The 22,984-nt window shown below is 34.8% G+C and overlaps 1 protein-coding gene across 1 annotated transcript; it reads right to left on the bottom strand.

The window, feature by feature from the left end:
* Nucleotides 1–287: 287 nt before the first annotated feature.
* Nucleotides 288–11,784, bottom strand: LOC136989026 (cathepsin B-like). Its single transcript, XM_067287061.1, has 8 exons — nucleotides 11,676–11,784; nucleotides 10,487–10,627; nucleotides 9,101–9,304; nucleotides 4,834–4,949; nucleotides 2,570–2,799; nucleotides 786–902; nucleotides 587–715; nucleotides 288–369 (listed from the first exon to the last, which is right to left on the bottom strand). Exons 2-8 carry the CDS (start codon nucleotides 10,613–10,615, stop codon nucleotides 293–295), a joined length of 1,002 nt encoding a protein of 333 aa, XP_067143162.1. The 5' UTR covers nucleotides 10,616–10,627; nucleotides 11,676–11,784; the 3' UTR covers nucleotides 288–292.
* Nucleotides 11,785–22,984: the final 11,200 nt, after the last annotated feature.

Below are 22,984 nucleotides of genomic sequence, written 5' to 3' on the forward strand. Positions count from 1 at the left end.
AGAGAATAATGAATTTATTTTATTTTCTCTACCGTTATTTGATGCAAGCATAAATGACATTTCCTTAGACAAAACGAAACGTAACTGCGACGAGAGACACTGCTGTAATGCTTGTTATAATAATACATATTTGCGCCATTATCCTGTATTAACTTACTATAGTCGAATTTTTGATATGTTTAAAATAAAAAGAAAACGGTAACCTTTAAAAAATTCTCACAATTATATGATTTATTCAAATTACTTTTTACATAGAAATTTTTTTAATATACAAAAATATATTCAACATTATTTACAGTTTAGCAAGTCCAGCATTAATATCACTTTCAATTCCGCATTCGTCCTGTCCACGAATAATTTTGAAGTAACCTTTAAAAATAAAAATAAAATTTACCTTTGTTGCTAAAATTATAAAATATCAAATCTTAAGATTAACACGTTACAGTAGCTTAATAACAACAGTAAATGTCTATATTAATAACGATACTTTTTAAATATTTCAAAAAATAAATAAGCATCAAGTACGTACTCATTAAAGAATAGTCAAGAAATATCTACATGCTTAATTTTAATATTGAAAATATACCTTTATCGCCCCAATCAGGGTTCCAGGAATTTGCTACCAGCCAATAAGGAACACCATTTTCCACTCCCCAACCTAAAATTCTAATGGCGTGACCACCAAGAACTTGTCCACTATGATGTTGATAAACACCTAAATTCCAATATTAAAACGTATTATATATCGTGTATATTTTATGTAAAATTTGCATTAAGCTATTAACCTGATTTGTAAGATACAAAATCGGCATAAACTGTAAAATCTGCTTCTACGGGTCCATTTTTCATAATTTCAGTTTGAATTTGATTCACGTCGCTCGAAATACCGTATGCAGATTTACCTGGAAAATTCAAACAAGTGTAAAATTATATATAAAAAAATCTTTGAAAAAATTATTTAAAAACTTAACCTAGAGAATTAGTGAAAAGACGTCATAATTGTGTTTTTTCGCTAATTCCCTAACCGAAAATGTAATCTTGCGTTCAATCATTTGAATAAAAATCCTTGTTTCAACTATTTGCATTTTAGGAATTTTCAAAATTAAATACTACTACTATTTTCATAGCATTAAATAAACATAGTAAATCATAAAAACGTACATGAATAAATTACACGATGAAATTACAGTATACAAGTTTATTAAATAGTGACATATTATTATTTCAATATACATGTAATAATAATTGAACAAAATCATACAAAGAATCTTTTATACAAATACAGTACGAGTATTTCTACTTTTATTCAAATAAATATATCAATTGGGATATTGAAATGAATATTTCGAATTGCGTTTTGTCAGTAAAATATTGAGATCAGTGTTTACTCATCTAAACATTTTATTGACCAAATATTCCAAAATTCTCGAGCTCACTCTTTACTTGTTTTTTCCCCTGCCTTTTGTTTTTTTCCTGTTCTTCAGACGAATGTTATCATATACTGTGCGATGAACTTTTCTAGACTTCACATTAGATATTTAGAAGGCAAGTCTAAATGGTTAACTTGAAAATATAAAATTTGCATCGTGTTAAGGAGTATTCCTGGTGCATCGGATATTGTTGAAGGAAAAATTTTAAAACCGGAAGAATTAGATCCTGATGCTCCAAAGGAAGAAAGAACAAGGTATGAAAAAGAACTATTATTACTATTATTAAAAAAGGATCGTACCGTAGATAATTTAACTGTTCAATTGTGCTCGTATGAAAGAGCTTTATCTTGTAAGAACAATGAAAACGAAAATCAGGAGGTCTTAGTTACTAACACAAGCTGTTTAAATCTAAACCAACAGGAAAATCTAGTTCAGATATAGTTTGTCCATTATTGTCACAGATCTGGTCGTAAAATGAAGTATTGTTTTAAAAGGAAAGCAGACAATCAAACTAAACAATAGAGTTTTCTGCAGGATCTCGTAAAGATGATAATTGTAATATTCTCTTGACAATTATGTCGAATATGGTACTTAGTGAAATGATAAAGACTGTTGTTATATGGACAACGGAGCTACAAGTCATCTTACCTATCAACGAAATTTGTTTGTACCTAACTTTTGGTAATAAATTCATTTTGATATTTACACTTGTCTTTGTTTCATGGACCATTGGAACTTGAAAAACTACCCCCTTCGTATGTTTCTAATTGTTATAAAATACAACATTGAAGGTATTTAAAACAATCATGGATAATATATAATTTGAAAAATTTAGGACAACTTCATGTAATTAAAATAAATTTTATGATGTTTCTAAAAAAGTAATTTTCTCGCAAAAAATACCCATTAAAATGAATCCATTTAGGTATTACAATTTATTTTATTGTATCGTTTCACCCTCTCTCAATTTGTAATGGCAGTAATGATAGAGGCGATAGGCGCCGAAATATTTTTCATTTTAAAGGTTTTTATTTCAAATTTGAATTGAAATAATTTAAAAGTTGAATTTTTAATAGGGATATAATTGTTACGTATTATTTTTATAAAAATTATTATACATATAAATAAAAGTCACTTACCATAATATTTATCTTGATTATATGTAACATTATAACCTTTACGGCAGGAGTGAACGCAGGGAGGAGTTGGACCTTCTCCCGAACATGGTGGAAGTGGACCTTTCGTATGATGTTCGCAAGAAGGAATTTGATATGGTTGACAACCTTCATTACTGTTGTATAATCCTCCAGTTACTATTCCTTCAGATACCCAATACTCCCAAGCGGCAGTTGGAAAGCCTCCATTACAACTAATTAGAAGGGAAACAAATTAAAATTTTTCCTTTTTATACGTAATTTATTTTCCGGTCCTTTGCTTGTCCGGGATTTGGAGAAAAAGTAATCTGTTTCCTGGATTGCCAGGGAATCCAGGGATATAGTTAATTATTTTTCATTTTTTAAATAATTTAATACGTGCCGCAATCTCCAAAATAATAATAATAATAATGCTGTGTAAAATATGTATTAAAAATTATGGTTAGATTTACCTATGATATACAAAATGGCGGCTAGCCTCTGATTCCAGCAAATAGAAGAAGGGAAACAGTAGGGACGCACGTTCTAACCTAACCTAACCTATTCTAATAAATTACCATAATTATTACTAACCAAATTATTAGAATAGGTTAGGTTAGGTTAGAACGTGCGTCCCCACTGTTTCCCTTCTTCTATTTGCTGGAATCAGAGACGAGCTGCCATTTTGTATACCATAGGTGAATCTAACCAAAATGATCTTTGAATTACGTAGAAATTTTCAAATAGAAGACATTTATTAAAGTTTGTTGGAAGCTGCTTACAACAAAAAAATGCCTTTGAATTGAGTTGAAAATTAAAAGAAAATAAATGAACTTAGATCACACTTCTAACTTAGAAGTTAATTTTCTTTTTTTAAATAAAACATAATACAAAATATTTATTGTACATTTTTTATAATAAGATTTTAAAAAGCAAAGATGGTCAATACTTCCAACACTCAATCTGGTTCTTATTTTAGTAATAAAAAGTTTTGATGCCGAGAATTCCTATTCCGATTCAATTGATGCGGGTGGAATCGTCTTTAATGTATTTAAGAGAAGACAGATGTTATGTGTTTTTTCACCTGTAGCCTCGAAGATTCCTAGTTCGTTTTCGAGATGCGTTGCAATATTTCTTTTGCCGTCTAGTATTCTTGATTTATCTCCCTCGGCTGCTTTAATAGCGGCATCAAATTTATAACCCTATAATTCGGCAGTTCATTTGGGCAGTTTAATAATCAGGTTTATGAAGAAAAACTACATACTTGCATACTTCTTACTCGTTGGTATCCTTGCCTAATTTGCACAACCTGGCGTAATGCAGTTATTAAAACTACTGGGCATGGTTAAAAATTAAGACGACAGAAGCACAATTATTCAAGATATTACAGGTTCTGACAAGTAAAGAATTTTCTGAGTGTTGCCACAAATAGGCTACATGTTGATTATTGACAATCTGTGACATGCGGTAACGAGCAAAAATTTAAATAACTAATAAACATGCTTAAAATTAATAAACACAAATGTATTCTGACATTTTATAAGTTAATTATACTTCCTATTTGCAAAATTTCCTCAACCTTAACACAAAATAAAACAAAAGCTTATCCAGAAACGCAATTAAAATAAAAATAAATTTTTATATGGAAAAAATATATATATGTTACGGCCAAAGCCCGAAATCGGCCAAAGTGGGAAGTGTCAGGCCAAATAAGGAAATGGCCAAAGTCGCTGTAAATTGACTGGCCAATGTCCGATCTTTTCTTGATTTTAGGATTTGGCCGGCGAATTTGCGAAATGGCATGGGGCGATCGGGCCGATTGGTCCTTCCTCGCCACCGACCGCTCCGTTGTGAGCCTGGTACGAACTCGTAACGGGCTTGCTAAAACAGCCCACTTAGTGCCCACAGCAGAGTTTAAAAAATGACTGACAAGTTTTTTTTGCTTTTCCTGCCCTGTGAGGGCCTGTTGCAGCAAGCCTATTATAAGTTCAGCCAAGCCCACAACGGGACGGTCTGGTAGTGAGGGACAGAGACTGACATATCCGGTCGGATCACCTCCAAAATATTCCTGGGAATTTTTCTACCAGTCTGGATTTGATCCGGAGTCACCCAGAAGAGTAGGCTGCCACCTTGACTGCTCCGCCATCCGGCCGTCAAGGCTGACAAGTGTGATCAAAGCAGCTAATACGATACAAATAGTTCTAGTATTTCTTAAATTGAAGAAGAAACACAAATGTTAATAACAACATTGCATCTCTGCGTGTTCTTACCCATCTCCACAAGAATCACAACAAGTCATTAGATCTTCAGCCGAAAGTTCAACTTGCAGTTTTCCTCCACTTTCAATACAAATTCGATCTGACATTGATTCAACAGCTCCAAATGCCTATTTAAGATAGATACAGATGTATAAAGATACAAAATAGATAACAAATTTATCATCATGTCGCAAATATATAATTTCAATTAAGTCTATCTGGAAAAAATTATTAACAAAGTTATACTTTACACGTTATAAAAAGTACAACAAATGATCAATAAGTTTCCGGACTGTGCATATAACTTTATTAATACAAGCGAGAAAAGAAATTACGTTGATAGTTTTCGAAATAGCATCCTCCTGCAGTTACTTCATATCTGATCTTTTATTTTTGGGGGAAAGGAGAAACCATTTTGGGCTAAATTTGGAGAATAGGTGGCTGAGGAAGTACTAAGGTGTTTTTTAACGGGAAAAAACTGAATGCTTGTATGCTGGGCGGTTGGAATAAGGCAACTTAATTAATACATGGGCAATGTGCAAAAAAGATACTTTCAATTAAAAACTGAGCCCGATTTAGCCCTATTGGATCAAATACTATATAAACCAATACGCGAAACTCCTCCGTATTACACTGAAAAACCACGGCAGTGCCGTGGTTTTTCAGTGTAATATGGGAGGAATAGGCGGTCCTAAGATTTTTATTTTTGTTTCTAACGAAATAGCTTTTCGTTTCCTTTCCTTTCTAATTTTAGACATTTTAAAACTCGTAATGTACCGTAAAAATTATAATTACAATATTTTAATTAGACTTGTAAAAACTTTTAAATTGGACATATGGCAAACTTGTAAAGAAGTCTTTTTATTCTGCAAAGATCAGATGGAACGGATAAAGCCGTGTCTGATAATGAACTGAAACTCACCGCCAGTTACAGGAAAAGAAAAATCTATGGAAATGTTTGAGGATTTATCCTTGGATGACCAAAATACAAGGAGTTATGTTGCTAGTTGGAGAGTATTTCATGCACGATGCACAGAGCATTTGCAGTACCAAGAATTTTTAAATGATCTTGGAGATAGTTTCCTGGAAATGAAGCGCTATGAAAATGCCACAATGTTGGCCCCTCTGAGTTTACAGGAAATTTTAGGTACCACCTATCAGACGCTTTCACACCCAACTTTAATGATATCATTAAATTTTAGTGTGTAAAAATGGTAAACAAAATGTCTGCGGTTAACACTATATCTGCCCACATTTTGTTAATTTTCAGTCATCCAGAGCATGGTTTGCAGACCATTTCACCTTGCTCCTGGTGCTCCTCAGTTAATATCTAAGAAAAACTTGCTTGCTCTTAGTTTGTAAGCAAGATCTTCATGGACAATTGAATGCAATTCGTATGACACATTGATTTCTTCAGAAACTACTCTGATATTTATCTTCGATTTAGACATCAAATTTTGAATATTTAAACAGCTTCGAGATGTATTATCGTATTTGAGTGTCCAGATCTTGGATTATGTATGACTGAAGTTGCTACCATCTTTAAACATATTGTACCCATCAAATGTTGTCATTCTATTTATTGAAGCTTTTCCAAAACATTTGTGTAAATCTTCCATTGAAAATCGCCGAAATGATGCTACTAGGCATGCTGAAATCGAATTTTCTACAAATTCGATCACACGTGATTGTTGTTGCACCCGCAAGTAAAGTAAGACACTTTTATATTAAGGCAGTCCGGAAACTTTTTAATCATACTTTAGATAAAAGAATAAAGAGAAAAAACTAATAAATTATCACATAAAACGTACTTAATAGGAATAAAAAGACTGAAATGTGAATTAAGAAGAAATATATATATGTATTTTAATTTCATATATATATTTCTTCTTAATTCTTAATATATTAATTCGGAAGGCTGGATGCTGAGTATGTCGGGCCTCGTCCCTCTCCACCTGGCCTCCCTAATATGAGCCTGGCCGAGTCCATAATAGCTTTGCTAGAAAGGCTCTCACTAAGAGCGCCTTAACTCTATACATTAGCTGTATATACATTAACTTTTTTTACAATCTCTGCTTAAGCCATGGTATCATTCCTATTGCTTGGAAAAGGGCTCAGTTTGCCCTGATTCCTAAGGATAAATCTATGCCGCTGACCACTGGCAACCTCCGCAACATCTCACTTCTGTCTGCCCGCGGTAAAGTCCTTGACAAACTTTACTGTAACAGACTTACCTGGCATTTGGAGTCTAGCAGATAACTTCACGCTTTTCAATTTGGTTTTAGAAGACAGCGTGGCACTGATGATGCTTTGATGGCCCTTACATCCAAAGTTCGTGAACTTCTTTCGTCATTTAAATATGTTCTGGGTATTAGTCTTGACCTGGAGAACGCTTTTAATTCTGCCTGGTGGCCTCTCATTCTACACAGGCTGAGAGGGAGTAGGTGTCCAGGTAATATCTACCAGCTGATCAGGGATTTCCTCTCCAACAGAGTGGCCATCTTAAGGTTAGGTCCTAACACTTTTTCCCATCATTTGGAGCGTGGCTGCCCTCAGGATGCTTGTAGCCCTCTCTTATGGTGTATTCTTTTTTAATGACTTTCTCTACACTGACTGGTGAGCATATCTGACTTATGCTAATGATGCTTTTCCCCTTATTCCTGGAAATTCGAGGCGTGAGCTTGAGACTAGGGCTGTTGCTGTCGTTCCTGTGGTCAGTGAGTGGGGCAGTTGTAATAAGCTCCGGTTTAATTCCAACAAGACCAAAGGTATCGTCTTCATTAAACCATATTCTTTACATCTTTACCCTTGCACTCCATGCATTAAGATGCATGGTCGATCCATTCGCATTGTCCCTCACTTGAGCTTTCTTGGTGTTGTCCTGTAGCATAAACTGTCTTGGGGTCTCCACATCCATCAGATTACTGATAAAACCACTCTTATATTCAATAGCGAGGTTGAGGCCGAAGTTTTTAAACTCAAAAACATGTATGTTGGACGTTCAGCGCCGCTTTCCTGTAAGCCTAGAAGTTTGACAATGGCGTTTGGAAAGTCAGTGGAATCATGCTCGATATTCCAAACGCCATTGTCAAACTTCTAGGCTTACAGGAAAGTGGCGCCGAACGTCCGACGTACACGTTTTCGCGTTTAAAACTTCGGCCTCAACCTCGCTAATAACTTACTGCCCCAAGTAAAGTAGTTTCATTGTCATTGGAAGGATTGCAATCAAAGGATTGCTAAAAAACACTGGGGGCTTAATCATGCTGCCTTAAACTGTATTTACAATGTAGTCTTCCTTCCCATTATCTCGTATGCTGTGGTCGGTATACCTTGCCAGGAAATTTTTCCACCTATTCATGACCACCTTTTTTACCACTGGGTTATTCCGGACTTTGAAACCACCCAATTCTTCACTGGGCATGGGAGATTCGGGGTCTGCTTGCAGAGGTTTGGCAAATCTGCCATGGTACAGGCATCAGCCAATTACAAATGGTACAGACATCTGTACCATTTGTAATTGCCGTGATGGGGTTGAGCACTATACATACATGTGTAGTGCTCACATCTGTATGCCATTAAAATACAATGACCGAAGATGCTAGGCATGAGCTTGCCCTTGCTCTTAACCAGAGGGGTATTAATTGGCCTTGTGAGCTTCATATCCTTCTTAAAGATAGTGACACCTACAAAGCATTCAAAAATTAATTCGTATCACATACGTTTTGTCATTCATTAAGTTGGTCATGTCTGTCATTGGACGCTATCTTCATTTGCTCCCTGCATATTATTGTACATATCATTACTTGTTCTGCTGCGACATATATCTGTGAAATTTTTATTATTACTATTAGTATTGTCTATTTTATACTACTGTACATGTTATTCTACTCTCAAGCTATATATCATATCGGTTGATTTGTGTCGGTCATCTCACCATCTGTTCATAATTCTTCTCTATTGTCATTCTGTTTGTACGTTATCTCTGTTATTATTTATTTATTTACCTGTGCTTTGATATATCTCTGTATTTAACCCGATTATGATCTGGCGGTATCAGGAATAAATAAAGATAAATAAATAAATACTGAGAGCTTAGCGAGTGTTCCTAGTGTGGAAAGAGTTAATGTATACAGTAAGTTTAACTGAAACTCACATCTGTATGCCATTAAATAACAGTTTAATGAATATTTAACTTATATATAAATGAGTTTAAATTTTATTACATATTTACAAAAATATCAAAAATTATTGTAAAGAAAGTTAAAATATAAATTCCTACCCAACACGATCCACACGACGCTTGATCTCTGATTAAACTGATACTTTTACAATAAGGCCATTGTTTTCTAGCGTCAAAAGATTCAGGAATATCCTTTGGAACTTCGTGACGAATTTTAGGTAATCCATAATATTTACTTTTCGGGTGAACGCCCATAAGTCTTTTGATGTATTTAAGACTCACGCCCTCAAAATTTCTTCCTGCCTGTTTATGAAGTAAAGTTTATGTTTTAATTCATTTATAATTTATTTAAACGATGGTATTTCTTAACTATTTCAAAAACAACTGTTTTATTTGTATTATAAAGATTTTTTAATAAAATTTTTCTGTTGAAAGTAAATTTATTATTTTGTAATTTTATCAATACAATTTCGGTATTATATTAGAAATATCAATTAAAATAGTTAAAGACACGAGTGGATGAAGGTGTTACGGTACAATCATCGAACATCTGACTACATGGATGAAGGTGTAATGTATCAGTTTCTCAGATACAGCTCACAAATTAAATGACACTAATTCGCCTTCACTATTTCGTAAATATACGAGATAGATTCAAGAAATAAGCTTCGTTGAAGAAAAAAAAATTGCTTACAAGGTTCACACAAATAAAATAGAAAATGTATACAGTAATGTAACCCTGTACTAACCCTATTAGGTGGCATTTGTGTTCACTATGTGATATAAAAAATGGCGTAGCTCATATCAAACTATTAGAATCGAATGCGAGCTGTTATTCGATTGTAGACAATCGAAGGCATTAGACATGGCAAGATCCATCGCAGGATGCACGCAGAGGATGGAGAGAGTTGTCTATGTCGCTATAAAAAGCTTGCAAGTGGATGCAAAAATCTACGCATCTTATCGTCCATGTTTGTTAGGTCATTATTGAATTTTTGAATCCACTACAGACTATTTGTATACTCTTTCAATATTGTTAGTCTCAACCTTTTCTCGGACAGAGCTGTTACATTATTTATTGAATCTGCCTCGTATTTACACTGAAATAATTACATAATAATAACTTGAACGTCAACTCAAAACTTTAATTTTGTAAACAATAGTTAAAGGTTACCTTTTACCTTTTAACCTTTTTTTTTGAACAAATAAATATATAGAATATTTTCTTGTTAATAAAAAAAGTAATTTTAAAGATTTAGTTTTCTGTTAGTAAAAATGACATTAATTTCAACCTTTATTTACTCATGTCTTCAATTAAAGCACATTGAAAAATTAAATTAAATTAAAAATATTATTATAAAATACAATAAAGTTTAAAGATTTTTTTAAAAATATTAATGGCGATTGGTTTGTTTTAATTTTATAATTATACCCAGCTAAATTTCATATGTTAGCCTAATTAGAAAATTTTTCATCATTACTTACTTTCCAGGTAGTGTTGATATAATTGATGTAATCTATCATTTGTTGAGAAAGAGGATCGATTCCATCGGGAAGAAGGTATTTACACGAAGCCACAGCCCATAATACAGTTAGTAATAACAACACTTTCATGATGGTTATTTCCTGTAAATATATTAAATAGAATTTTTACATTACCTCCAATCATTTGCTGTTATTCACAGTTAACAAAATTATATAAGCATAACTAAAAATTTAATGTAGATGCATCAATAATATTTTGACTTCATTGTAATTTATACGAGTAAATTGTGTACAAAATGCGCTTCGAAATTAAAAACCGCCATAGTTTCGTGAGGATAAACCATGGCCATATATATCCAGCAGCTTTAGGCTATGTTAGTCCAGTCCTGCAATACTAGGTTACTTAATTGTGGGCCTGGTCGAATCCACGAACACAAAAAAGGCCTTCTTAGTGGTCAAAGAAAAGCGTCATAAATAAAAAAATACCAAAGGTTTAAAAGAATTTTAGAATAAATAAATTCTTAGCGTAACCAGCAGCTTCAAAATAGATAAAAAATGTGACACTTATCGCTAACCAAGTTTAGAAGCTATCTGAAATATTCCGTTTCATTCCCGTTATCAATAACTGTATGAGAGGGGAAAAACACTTGAGATAACGTTGAGTCTCTAAACTGCACAACTGTCGAAAATACAAATCACCACAAAACAGCTAAATTAGCAGGTAAAAATAGCAAAATGTAAAATAAAAATCAATGATAAAGTAAACTGAAAAAATTAAATTTAGAAAAAAAAACGTTATAGAGGATAAGGAAATATCAAATTATATGGGTTTTAGAGTCGATATTGCTCACTTATATTCGTTGTAGAGAATTAAGGCATGAAAACTCAAAGTCATTTTCTAAATAGTTCTCTGGAGAATGTATATAAAAGGGGGAATTACTAGGAATGATCTTTAATTCAGACAATGTCTTCATTTGGTGAAATTACGTATGATACAACAATTGACTTCGACCCAGCTTTTTCAGCGAAAACATACAATTAAACAATAAACAAAATGGTATTAAAGTATGTAATTACGTGCATCTTTATACAAATTACATATTTTCAGATTGTATTATATAAAATATGCCGACAGCATTTAAGAAAACTTAACATTTTATTATTTACATAATTACTGATATGTTCTTACCTTTAAATGTAGTTTGAAGAGTCAATAATAACAGAGAATGACATCGATAATTCTTGTCAGATTTCCTTTTATATACTTTACCCATCATGTGATTTAACTAATCAATCACCTGCACGTGAACAGGTCTTGTGATAAATTCATAAGGTAAATTCTACCTTTACCTTTCTACTTCTTTATCTTTCAGAAATTAAAACAATTTTTTACGATTGAATTAATCAACATAAAAATAAATTAATTATGATTTCATAGAAACTTTCAACTTATTCAATTTATTAAAAAATAGTTTAATTATACATTAATTAAAAAATATGTATATATATTTAATTATATATACATATATGTAACTTTTCTCTATGGTGACTATTTCTCACTTGACTTTTATCGCAGAAAATCGGGTGAATATTGTACCCTTTACAGGATCGAGTGATGTATCGATGATCTCAGTTTATCACAAGGATCAATTCTATTGCTTTATATAGTAAAGTAAAAATTTTGAATTGAAATCACCCTACTTCCGGTCTAGGCCGGAAGTAGGGTGATTTCAATTCAAAATGGGTTATTCCGGTCTAGGCCGGAAGTCCATATATATTTATTCGGGCCTCCGACTCCTAAGTTCATATTGAGTCTCGGTTTTCATCCCTCTAACTCCATCCTCGAGATTAACCAAGAACGGACAAATAGACAAATGACAGTGGGAATGTATAGGTATGCATGTTGAAAATTGCAGTCAAAAAATACTGTATCTATGATTATATTCTAATACCGTCTAAAGTAACATTTCGACTTTGTATAAGTAAGTTATCAATAAATTTCATCACTTTATATCGGATAAAATGCCAATATCTTATATATTGTATTGGTATAACGTTGCATAAATAACTATTATCAGTTTTAATTCTAGAACGATTTTTGTTTTTAGTTTCAATCCCATGATTGCAAAATGAATGAATCATCTTGATTGTTCGCTTTTATGGTAGTTTACAGTAGGCGACTTTAAAAATGGAAAGTTACACTCAGGTTTGTGTTATATTCATTTTATACATAGTAAAAACAGTCTACTCTGGATCCTGATTCGATTGACATATATTTTGTTACTGTATGCTAATTGGGAAATACTTAATTAATTTTTAATTTCGTAAAATTCAATCGGATCTAACGGGGGGCCTAATCTCTGGGGGCGGCACCAGGGGGTTAGTTAGAAATTAGCTTTGTCAATAAGGTCCTAAAAGGGGGTAGCAATACATTTAATATTAATCGAGTTATAAGGGCTTAAAATTTTACTATAGAGATTATTTTGAAAATTTTAAATTTTTGTCAGTTATAACGGACTTTAACGGTTTTCTAACGTTCTTTAACGAATTTTTCAACGGATGTAATGGCTATTCTATGGGTGCGTTCTTTTATTCCTCCGCGTAACTCCGCGTGAGCGACATCCGTTTAAAAATTCCTGCGGAACGCGTTCCTAAATTCCGGTGGGAGTGCGCGCCGTCGAACGGCAAAAACGGCGGTTTGTAGCAGTAGTTTACCGTGGAAAGCAACATGGCGTCCTCTATGGCACAGATAGTTTCGTTTCGGGGTCCATTATGTGGTTTTATGAATGAAAATTTAGAACTTGTGCACGCGGTGATGTAAGTGTCTCTTCGAATTTTTTTCGAATGGTAGCCGGCATTCTTTTTCTCGTGGCTATTTTGAATGCTCTTTCAACAAACAATCCATTTTATGGTTAAATTTTACAATTGGGACCCTTCTTTTGCCTTTAAAAGCTCATATTTTAGAATTATAGATTCCTCCATCACCATACTATCGATAGTGCGGGCGCCGCCATCTTTCTTTCTTTACCCGTCGTTCCTAAATGCCTACAAACAGCAGCGCACTCCCGTAGTAGCGGCGACGCGGAACGACCGCTATTAAAGAACGCACCCTATATATTAATCATTGCAACTGCAACTTTAATTTTGATGGTTAAGGATTTAATTGTAAAAATTGATTTCATTTAAAAATCCTCGTTTTTTCTATGATCATCATGGGTTCGACCGAGGGTGCTTCTTCGACTTTATGTGATGTTAGACACTTCGCCGGTGACAACGTTTGTGACAGACACTTTGTTGGCGTTACACTATGTAACGCTGATACAATTGAGCATGCATATTTGTACGATAATGCCTTTCGTTTCTTCATGATGCTACTTTCACTACACGTTGTTGCAAACGATGTGTACTGTACATGAAAAACATGCACGGTTAGACCTTTTATTACAGTAATGCGAGAATACTTAAATATTAAAATTAATCGTGTTACTCTTAAATACTTAATAAAAATAATATAAATCAGTATATTGAGTACCTAAGTTCATAAATTCATCACGATGCTGAGATAGTATGACACGGCACGATTCTTGGCCAATTTTTCGAATTGGCCAAGAATATCATGAAATTCATAAAATCTGTACATCAACTGTCGATTTCATGAATTTGGTAAATCTCTCCTTATTTCACGAAATGAGCATCATTTCCGGATATTAATTAAAAACATTTAATTAAATTTTATAATCGAGTTTTGGGTGCATTACTTGATAAAGCAGATTTAATACGTCTAGATAAGTAAGCCAATGGCTTAGCCCGTTTTATTTGAAACGAACTATATTATTGGCTACTGAATAAAAGCCACTTCACTAAGGATGGGTTTACTTCTCAGCTAATCGTGCTGCTTCTGAACACTGGAAGTGAGTCACTAGCATGTGTATTCTTGCTTACATGAACAGTTCGACAGTAAATACCAACGCTAACAAAACATATGGCGGTTTCCTGAAAATAATATTGTCAAAGCTGCTGTTTTAAATGTTACAGATAGAATTATTTGATTCCGAATCGGACCAGAACAGTAGCGTAGCGTGGGTGTCAGCCGCCCGGAGCGGAGGAAAATTTCGCCGCCCCCTTATTTAGGTATTATTATTATTTATTGTAAAATTTTGCCGCCCCTGCCGCCCCCACTACGCTACGCCACTGAACCAGAATGATTTTATTGTGGATATAATTGTGAAAAAATGAAAGAAGAAAAAGAAAAGCAAGATCCATAAAAAAAGATTGAAACTTTTATTGAAGAGAGTGTATTTTTTCATAATCTAACTGATTTTAAAACAGCATCTTAGACTTACAAGAAGTTCTTTTAAAAGTCTCCTTAAAAAATAAGCCTAATTTTAGACACAAAAAATTACTGTTTCTGTAAGACGACCTGTGTCTCCTCAAAAGCAGCTTTTACGCTGTCTACGGACATTTCCCAACCTCCTTCCCCACTATCCTATCAACCTTCCCTTCTCCTTCATTCTCACCTCTTCAAACACCTTTCTACCTCTTATTTCCTTTTCCGGCTTTTGGGCTATACCTCCGAGTGCGGCCCTCCTTAACCCTAACCCAATGTCTACGGACATTGGCAAATCAGATGCCATATATAAGAGAATAGCAAATTATACATATATTGTCATGTCGTTTTACACCACGACTTGTAAAGGGTGCGTCAAGCGCAGCACCCGATATATAAGCTGTGAAACCGAGGGCATTCGTCTCCTTTTGGCCTTGAATGTATAAGTCAAATAAACGTGTAATGCGTTACGCCTTGTATCCGTTTACTTCCTGAGACCTATTATTGAAATATTCTTAAACTATTCAGTTATACATATGTAATATTATTATATATATGTAAGATTCGCGGGAATCTTATATATATATAATACATATTTAATGCGATTGTTTTACCCAGTGAACAGTTGTGACGTTACTCTTATATGCTAGTAACTAAACTGAGTTTAAAATAACGAATAATTGATATTAAATACGAAACTTTTTTTTTTCTTTCTTTTCTCAAAGGTTGCAGATTGTTTTAATATGTCTAAACGCACTACGTGGAATATTTTAAATAAGATTGTTAATTCTCTTTTAATGTTAAATGAAAATGAAAAAAAAACTCTTGGCCATCACAAAAGGATGCTGCAAGAACAATTTTTTTATACCGAATCTGGTTTTCCTGGAATTATAGGCTATATTGATGGAACGCCGAGTGGCTAACGTCACCAGTTATTGATTCACGGTAGTTCTTGAACAAAAGAAAAAAAAGGAAGTGGCGTTCGACTGTTCGTGCAATTTCTTGCCTTTCAGAGTGCTTTTTTTAATTTGTTTGCAGACTTTACCGCGAGATAGCAGCACTAGCAACTATGGTGCTGTCTGCATGAAAGCATTAAAAAAGTATGATAACTTTCTTTTTTCGTCTCCGGTCCAAAAGTGGGGTATCGTTGAACTCGTCTCGGTCCCCTCAGGTCAGATATATACTTAAAGTCCCGAAATTTCATGGATGGTAGTCTATAGTATCCACAAATGAACTTGATTATAGAAACAATTATCGGTACATGCATTCTGCACAATAGCGAAGTTGAGGCCGAAGTTTTAAACGCGAAAACGTGTACGTCGGACGTTTGGCGCCGCTTTCCTGTAAGCCTAGAAGTTTGACAATGGTGTTTGAAAAGTCAGTGGAATCGTGCTCGACATTCCAAATGCCATTGTCAAACTTCTAGGCTTACAGGAAAGCGGCGCCAAACGTCCGACGTACACGTTTTCGCGTTTAAAACTTCGGCCTCAACCTCGCTAATATTTGTATACAAACTTATGATGCGCTAGAAGTAGATTATTATTTTTATGAACAAGGAGGTGAAGAAACTACAATAAATCCTGCTGTCAGAAACCTGTTGTAGGTTTCTGTCATCAAGCTTTGTTGTAAAGCTTGATGACATTGCAAATGAAATGTATGTTACATCTTAAAAGTTTCAGAATATTTCACTGATGAAATGCAATTCAAAATATTTATTTCAATATCTCAATTGATATATTTATTTGAACAAAAGTACAAATACTCATACTGTATTTGTATAAAAGATTCTTTCTATGATTTTGTTTAATTATTATTACATGTAAATATTGCAAATAATAGTATATGAGAACTCGGACTTTAACCAAAATCTTTTTTCGATTTTATCACACGTATTTTGGCAACTAACGTTCTTAACGTGATTATTCTTTACTACCTGAGAACTCTCAGTTTGCACGTTCTCGGTGGCGAAAGCGTCGCTTTCCCGTGATCCTTTGACCTTCGGTCGTGCGCTACCGTTTTAAAATATCAGAACTGACGGCCGAATGGGGCAGTCGCCTGCCGTTTTTCTGATGGTTAAAGTCGTCATTCGACCCAATAACGAAATTCATCGCCCGTTCCTCAACTAACATAGAACTCTGTGCCTCTAAAAACGGATTACGTTACCGCATCTTGAACGTTCTCAACATTCTCCAGTGATAAATCAAGTAATGGATGGTCCGATCCATCACCTTCATCTGTTCTTTTAGAGGATCTTACCAAACCCCAGGTGTTTACGGCAACGCGCGATTTATTGTAAACTCTGTCTCTCGCGACCTCTTACGGATCCATTAATTTAATTTCTTACGAAATTTGTGTCATGCCTTTGCTTTGAAATTAAACGGTTATTAGTTATTTAACCTGGCATCCGAGTGATTCACTTCCGGCTCGTCGTCTCTCAGATCTCTTCCATCCCTAACATGATGGCCTGCTCACGCGATTGCTCGCGTGACCTCACAACAACAACACTGACATTAACAAAAACAGTCCTAGTTGCTGTGCGGTGTCTTCTATCCTGATGTAGTTATCGCCGAAGCGATGTCGACCCTTCGGTCAAGTGGTGCGGAAGCCGAGGGAGCGCTTCGCGCATTATCACAAGTATACCATCACTATTTAATAATAATATATTATGCAATTGTTTTATAATATAGGCGATTATGGCATGAATGAAAATTTGGCACACGAGTGGAGCGAGTGGGACAAGTTCCATGATGGCCATCATTGCTAATTGTAAACGAATTGTCATACGGTATTTTGTGGTTGACTACACTTATAACACTATACTTATGGAAATCAAAATTATGTACTAGTTAAGTAACGCTACATTAGTATGTAGTCGGAACGAAGCTGCTCGCACCTTTATTTTCTAGATTATGAGGGAAAAAAACAAAGAATCATTCGTTCTCAACAATATATATGATTTCTATTGGATCATTTAGAGGTACAAATATAAGGTCAGAATAAGCCATTAATTAATTGCTATGCCAACGTTTCATTAAATTCTGCCTGTCACTACGGGCCTTGGACTTACAGATTGACTCGTAGCGATCTTTACTGTCACACTTTAAAAATGCTGAGTCAGTTATTTTTTTTCACTCGACTCAATGTAACATAGGTAAGACCGATAGCTGTCTTTTTTTTCCCTATATCTATTTTGATTTTTGGAAGAGTTAATCCCTGTGATTTATGTATAGTCATCGAGTATGCTAAGGTATCGGGAAACTGTCTACGAGATCGCAATATACTGCCATCGTTCGAAGTGCGTGTTATGGGGATTATTGGAAACAGATTATCATAGATGAAAGGTCCCTGATAGCTATCGAATTCTACTAAAATAAACAGAGGAAGAGCTGGAGGGCGAGCATTAGGAGCATATATAATGTAGCGTATAGTTCCTAGTGAACCATTGACGAGACCTCCTTGCACCCATAAGTTGACTCTCAGAATGATTCTGACATTAACTGAGAGATTCAAAAACTTGGAGGGACCGAGAGACCAAGAGCTTGAGTCATCTTAGGACGAAGGCAGGGCAATATCTGGAGTGTTTTCAGATGATATATAACAGGCATGGGCAAGTGCGGCTCTTTTTGAGTTACATGCGGCTCTTGCTGAAAGTGCTATCCTTTCCGGCCTTACCATACTATCCACCACGATAGTACAGAACTGCGGCTCCCATGCATTTTGCAAAACCTACATTTCGGCTCCCACTGAACCCTTGCTTGCCCACCCCTGCTACATAAGCAAAAGGGCATCCAGTTGACTGCAAGTAGTCTTCATTGCTTTGTTTAACTTGCTCGTTTGTTGCATATAGCTCTACTGCCGTTTGGAACTGATCAAGTTCATCTCTGGATAAATAGGCTCGATTTCTTGTCGTCAGAATGTTCAGATCTGTATCAGAGAAATCACCCGAAGCTAGATGTTGTAAGACATCCGTGAAGGAACTATCTGCGCTATTTTGTCTATGAGAATTACTAAGTTCAATGAACTTCTCAAAAGAATCAAATGCGAATCTACCTTGTTGGGACATTACATCGTAAAAAACACTCGAGTAGAGAGGAGTATCTTTAACAGGAGGAAGCTGACGAAAATCACCAAACAAATAGATAAAGAATCCACCAAAACGCTCATCTTTCTCGGGGTTTATCTCTCTCAATCTTCTCTCGATCATGTAAAGCATTCTTGCATCAAACATTGACATTTCATCGATGATGATGAATTTCAGCAACTTCATCTCAATTTGGAATCTCTACGCAGCTTCTTTATTTAGAGATCGAAATTTCGTACTAACGATAGGAAGACAAAGGAGAGAATGGATCGTAAAGCCATTAATATTGATCGCTGCTCCACGTTTTAAAAAGAAGACTTGTTTAAACTTATTATTCTATAAAGATTCTTTATATTTGTTGTGTGTCCAGTTAGCGACAACATTTACCTTTCAAAATTACCGTTTTAATGCTTGTCATATTTTCCGACCACCAGATGGCGCTTCTACACGTGCGTGCAGGAAGCGACTAACACTTGACTTCATGCATTCCTTGTCAACAAAATAACTCTAGAATGAGTTGTCCGATCTTGATGAAATTTTCCACGACGACTCATCATCACTCAAGGCTGAACTGGTTAAAATTTAAACTCTCAAAAATGATCCATACTGAAGAAAAACACCTATATCCAGTTCTACAAAAACGGATCATTTTTGAAAGTTGAAATTTTAATCAGTTCATCCTTGAGTGATGATGAGTCGTCGTAGAAAATTACATCAAGAACGGACAACTCATTCCAGAGTTATTCTGCGGACAAGGAATGCACGAAGTCAAGTATTAGTCGTCACTACGTTCCGACAATAAACAGTGTTTGGGCATCCGTGCCATAAAGCCGTGCCACAAAAATTTTATGGCACAGATATCACAAACACTGTGTTTACACATGATTTTCAGTTCCATCAAACATTCGACTGTAGTAAGTTAATGCAGGATGGGTGTGTTGTTTTACAAAATATGGCATAAAGATTTATAATAATTGAAGTAAATAATTACATCTACAAACGAGTTTCATTAATTTAAAGTCGCAACTCAATTCATTTTCATTACTTAAACGTAAAAATTATTTTCTGCGAACATCAAAAATATTTATTCATAATTTTATTTGAAAAGTAAATAATGTAATTTTTAATTTTGTAATTAATTTCAGAAAATTTATTTATATATGAAATATAATTAAGATTACTTTTCAAAAATATAACAAGACACTTAAATAATGAATTTTAAATGGATTTTCTTGGCCTTTGGCATTCGATGATTCAAATTCGGTCCATTCTGAATCGGTGACGTAATAAAATTCGGATTTAACAAAAATTTCGGAATTAGAAAGCTCCGTATTTGTAATCTTGACAAATATAATAACGGATGACTGCTTAGGTATAAAAATTGGATTTTCCAATCGAATATATCCGGTTTGAGAACACTTTGTAGTCTCATCCATTATGTCTACTTCTCTCCCCGAAAAAAATGACATCCATTACAACAGGAATAGGATTTGGCATTTCGTGAGTTATTGGAAGGACAAAACTAATCAGAAAACAGTCTTCCTCCGCATAAAATTCGCATTGAAATGTGTGCGTTTTATCAAATTTAATTCGTTTCATTGCGTGAACGAAGCGTTTATTGACATAATGAATCAACGAATTGGACTTCGTATTCCTCCGAGGATTTGGATTTTTGCAGATCGTTGGAGGAAGCGGAAATTCTGGTAAAATAAAACGTGAATGGGTTGCCTTTACTTCCTCTTCTGTTAAAATATCTTCTTTAAATACGGAACTTTCTAATATATTTATATCCACGCTCAGGAAACGTATCATGGGTAGAAAAGGTACCATACGTGCACGAATTCGCTGTGATCTGGTGTCATCTGTATGTTGCGCGGAACTATTGCTACTCTGTTCTTCGAATTCCCTTCTTTCTGCCCATCTTAATAAAGCAAAGAACAGCGTTTCTTCACGTAGAATTGTATATATTGGCCGTGAAACGAATCGTAAAATTGTTATTTCTTTGCAAAGAAGAAAACTTTCTGAATCGAGGATTTCGTCACAAAACACGTCAAAACGTTGCCAACATCTAAATTGGATGATTTCGTCGCCGTTTTCGCATGCAAATTCGTAGATAAAACAGGCATTTTCATTGTTGATTTGCTGTAAAATGTAATTTCTGCAGATTGGCACGATATCTTCTATTTTGAAATCTTTCCCAAGTTTATATATTTCCAGACTATTTTCCGTAGATGTTAAATGAAGCTGATGTGTTTTCAAATAGTTATAAAAATTGCAAACGTTAATATTTACATTTTCTTATTTACTTTGCGAAACTTACTTTATAAACTCTTGAAAAGTGAGCAGCGTGCATTGTAATTGCAACGTTGACGAGGACAAATAGCAAGAAGCTATTAATTCGTTGAAATGCTCATAGCTTGTCTGCAAGAGTGATATAGGTACTGAGACTTCAGAATCTGTACACTGGATTTTAAATAATCTCTTCGAAAACATTCTCCATAGTTAAATATAACAATCGCGGAAGCGATTAATAATGTAAAAGTAACAATATTGGTTTAACAATTTAATAATTTATTAAAAGTTTTGCATTAATATTTTTCTTCGCTGATATGAAACTATCTGACGAATATCCTTTCTACAGCCACACGACAGATTCCAGTTTTACTTCTTAATAAACAGTTAAAAATTGTTAATGTGACTGTGTTCATATGGTGGCAATTATAAGAGAGGCGAGACTATTAAGAATATTTAAGATTCTAAATTCGGACATTAGCTGTGTAATTGGTGACGAAATACGGATGCTCGGCACCGGAAGCACTCTATAACTAATATATTTACAATGTAAAAGTGCCCAAGAGATTATTTAAATTCTGTACACTTTACTAGCTGGAATTAAGACTAACTCGCACTTTTAAAAACATTTTTCAGAAAATATTGGATGGAAATCAGAAAATAAACTTGAAATTTAAGACAAACATCGATTTTGATCTTGGAAACTTCTGAAAAACAGAGTGCTTGTGTCAATTTTTCTTGGTTTTTAGAGACAGACTTTGACTTTTTCGTGAACATACATTACAAATTACAAAAACTGAATTTAATCAACCAAGAAAGAAACGAGTACTCAATACACCAATTCTGAATATTCTTTTTCAAGAACAAAAAGGTAATGGCAAGCAATTGTTATTGCGTGGGACAATCTCAATGAAGATGCAATGTTTTCATTATAATAACGGATGCAGGGCAGGTTAAACCCCTGTTTTTGACCAAAAATTTAGTCAATATAATGAATATATAATTGTGAGATCAAGGGGGCGATCCCTAATGACCACTTAATCGGCACGGATTGGTGGAACCCGACCTCGGTGTTGTCGGATGGCTTAGGAGGGCAAGTAGTGGAGTGGGGAGGCCACGAGTAAGTCGGTAGGTGTCTCGGTTACCGAAACAATAGGCAGATAGACTGGTTTAAACGTAACAAACAAAAGCTTAATATATATATATGTATACGCTAGGATACGTAGAGAATACACATACATAACTAAATCTAGCAATTACAGGCAGACATTATCTGATATTACTAGAGGCATGGTGACTAGTCTCTTTCCTATGCCACGAGTTGTGTGCCTAAGTTCTCGTTGAGTGAGAGTTTACCATCGTACTAACAAAATACCTCGGATAAATAACCAATTCGTCGATCTCGGGGCATATCGGGTCTTGTCGGTCTTCATATGAAGCTAGGGAGCTGGATCGGTCTCTTTTTTTGAAAGGTCCGTTGAGGGTGGCGAGACGAGAGAATTCTTGCGTGAAAGTGTTGGAATATGTCAAGCCTTCGGTCCTCTTCTATGGCAGTATCAGCGTCAAATGGGTTCGGAGGTGTCCGGTCATGGCTATGTCTGCCACGGATATGGACAGAAGAGAGCCTTGGTAAAGTTTGCCGTATATGGCATCTGATGATGTTCACCTGGATATGGCGTCAGATAGAATCCACCCTGACTGAAGTTCCGGTCTCCCTTTTATCCGATCTCGCCTGGGAAAATAGTCGTGTGATCGACTATTTACTGCTGAACCTGCAGGTGTTAGGTGAAGGGTTACC

Source organism: Centruroides vittatus, unplaced genomic scaffold, assembly GCF_030686945.1.
Source record: "Centruroides vittatus isolate TY-2023 unplaced genomic scaffold, ASM3068694v2 contig_1276, whole genome shotgun sequence".
Lineage (NCBI taxonomy): Eukaryota > Metazoa > Arthropoda > Arachnida > Scorpiones > Buthidae > Centruroides > Centruroides vittatus.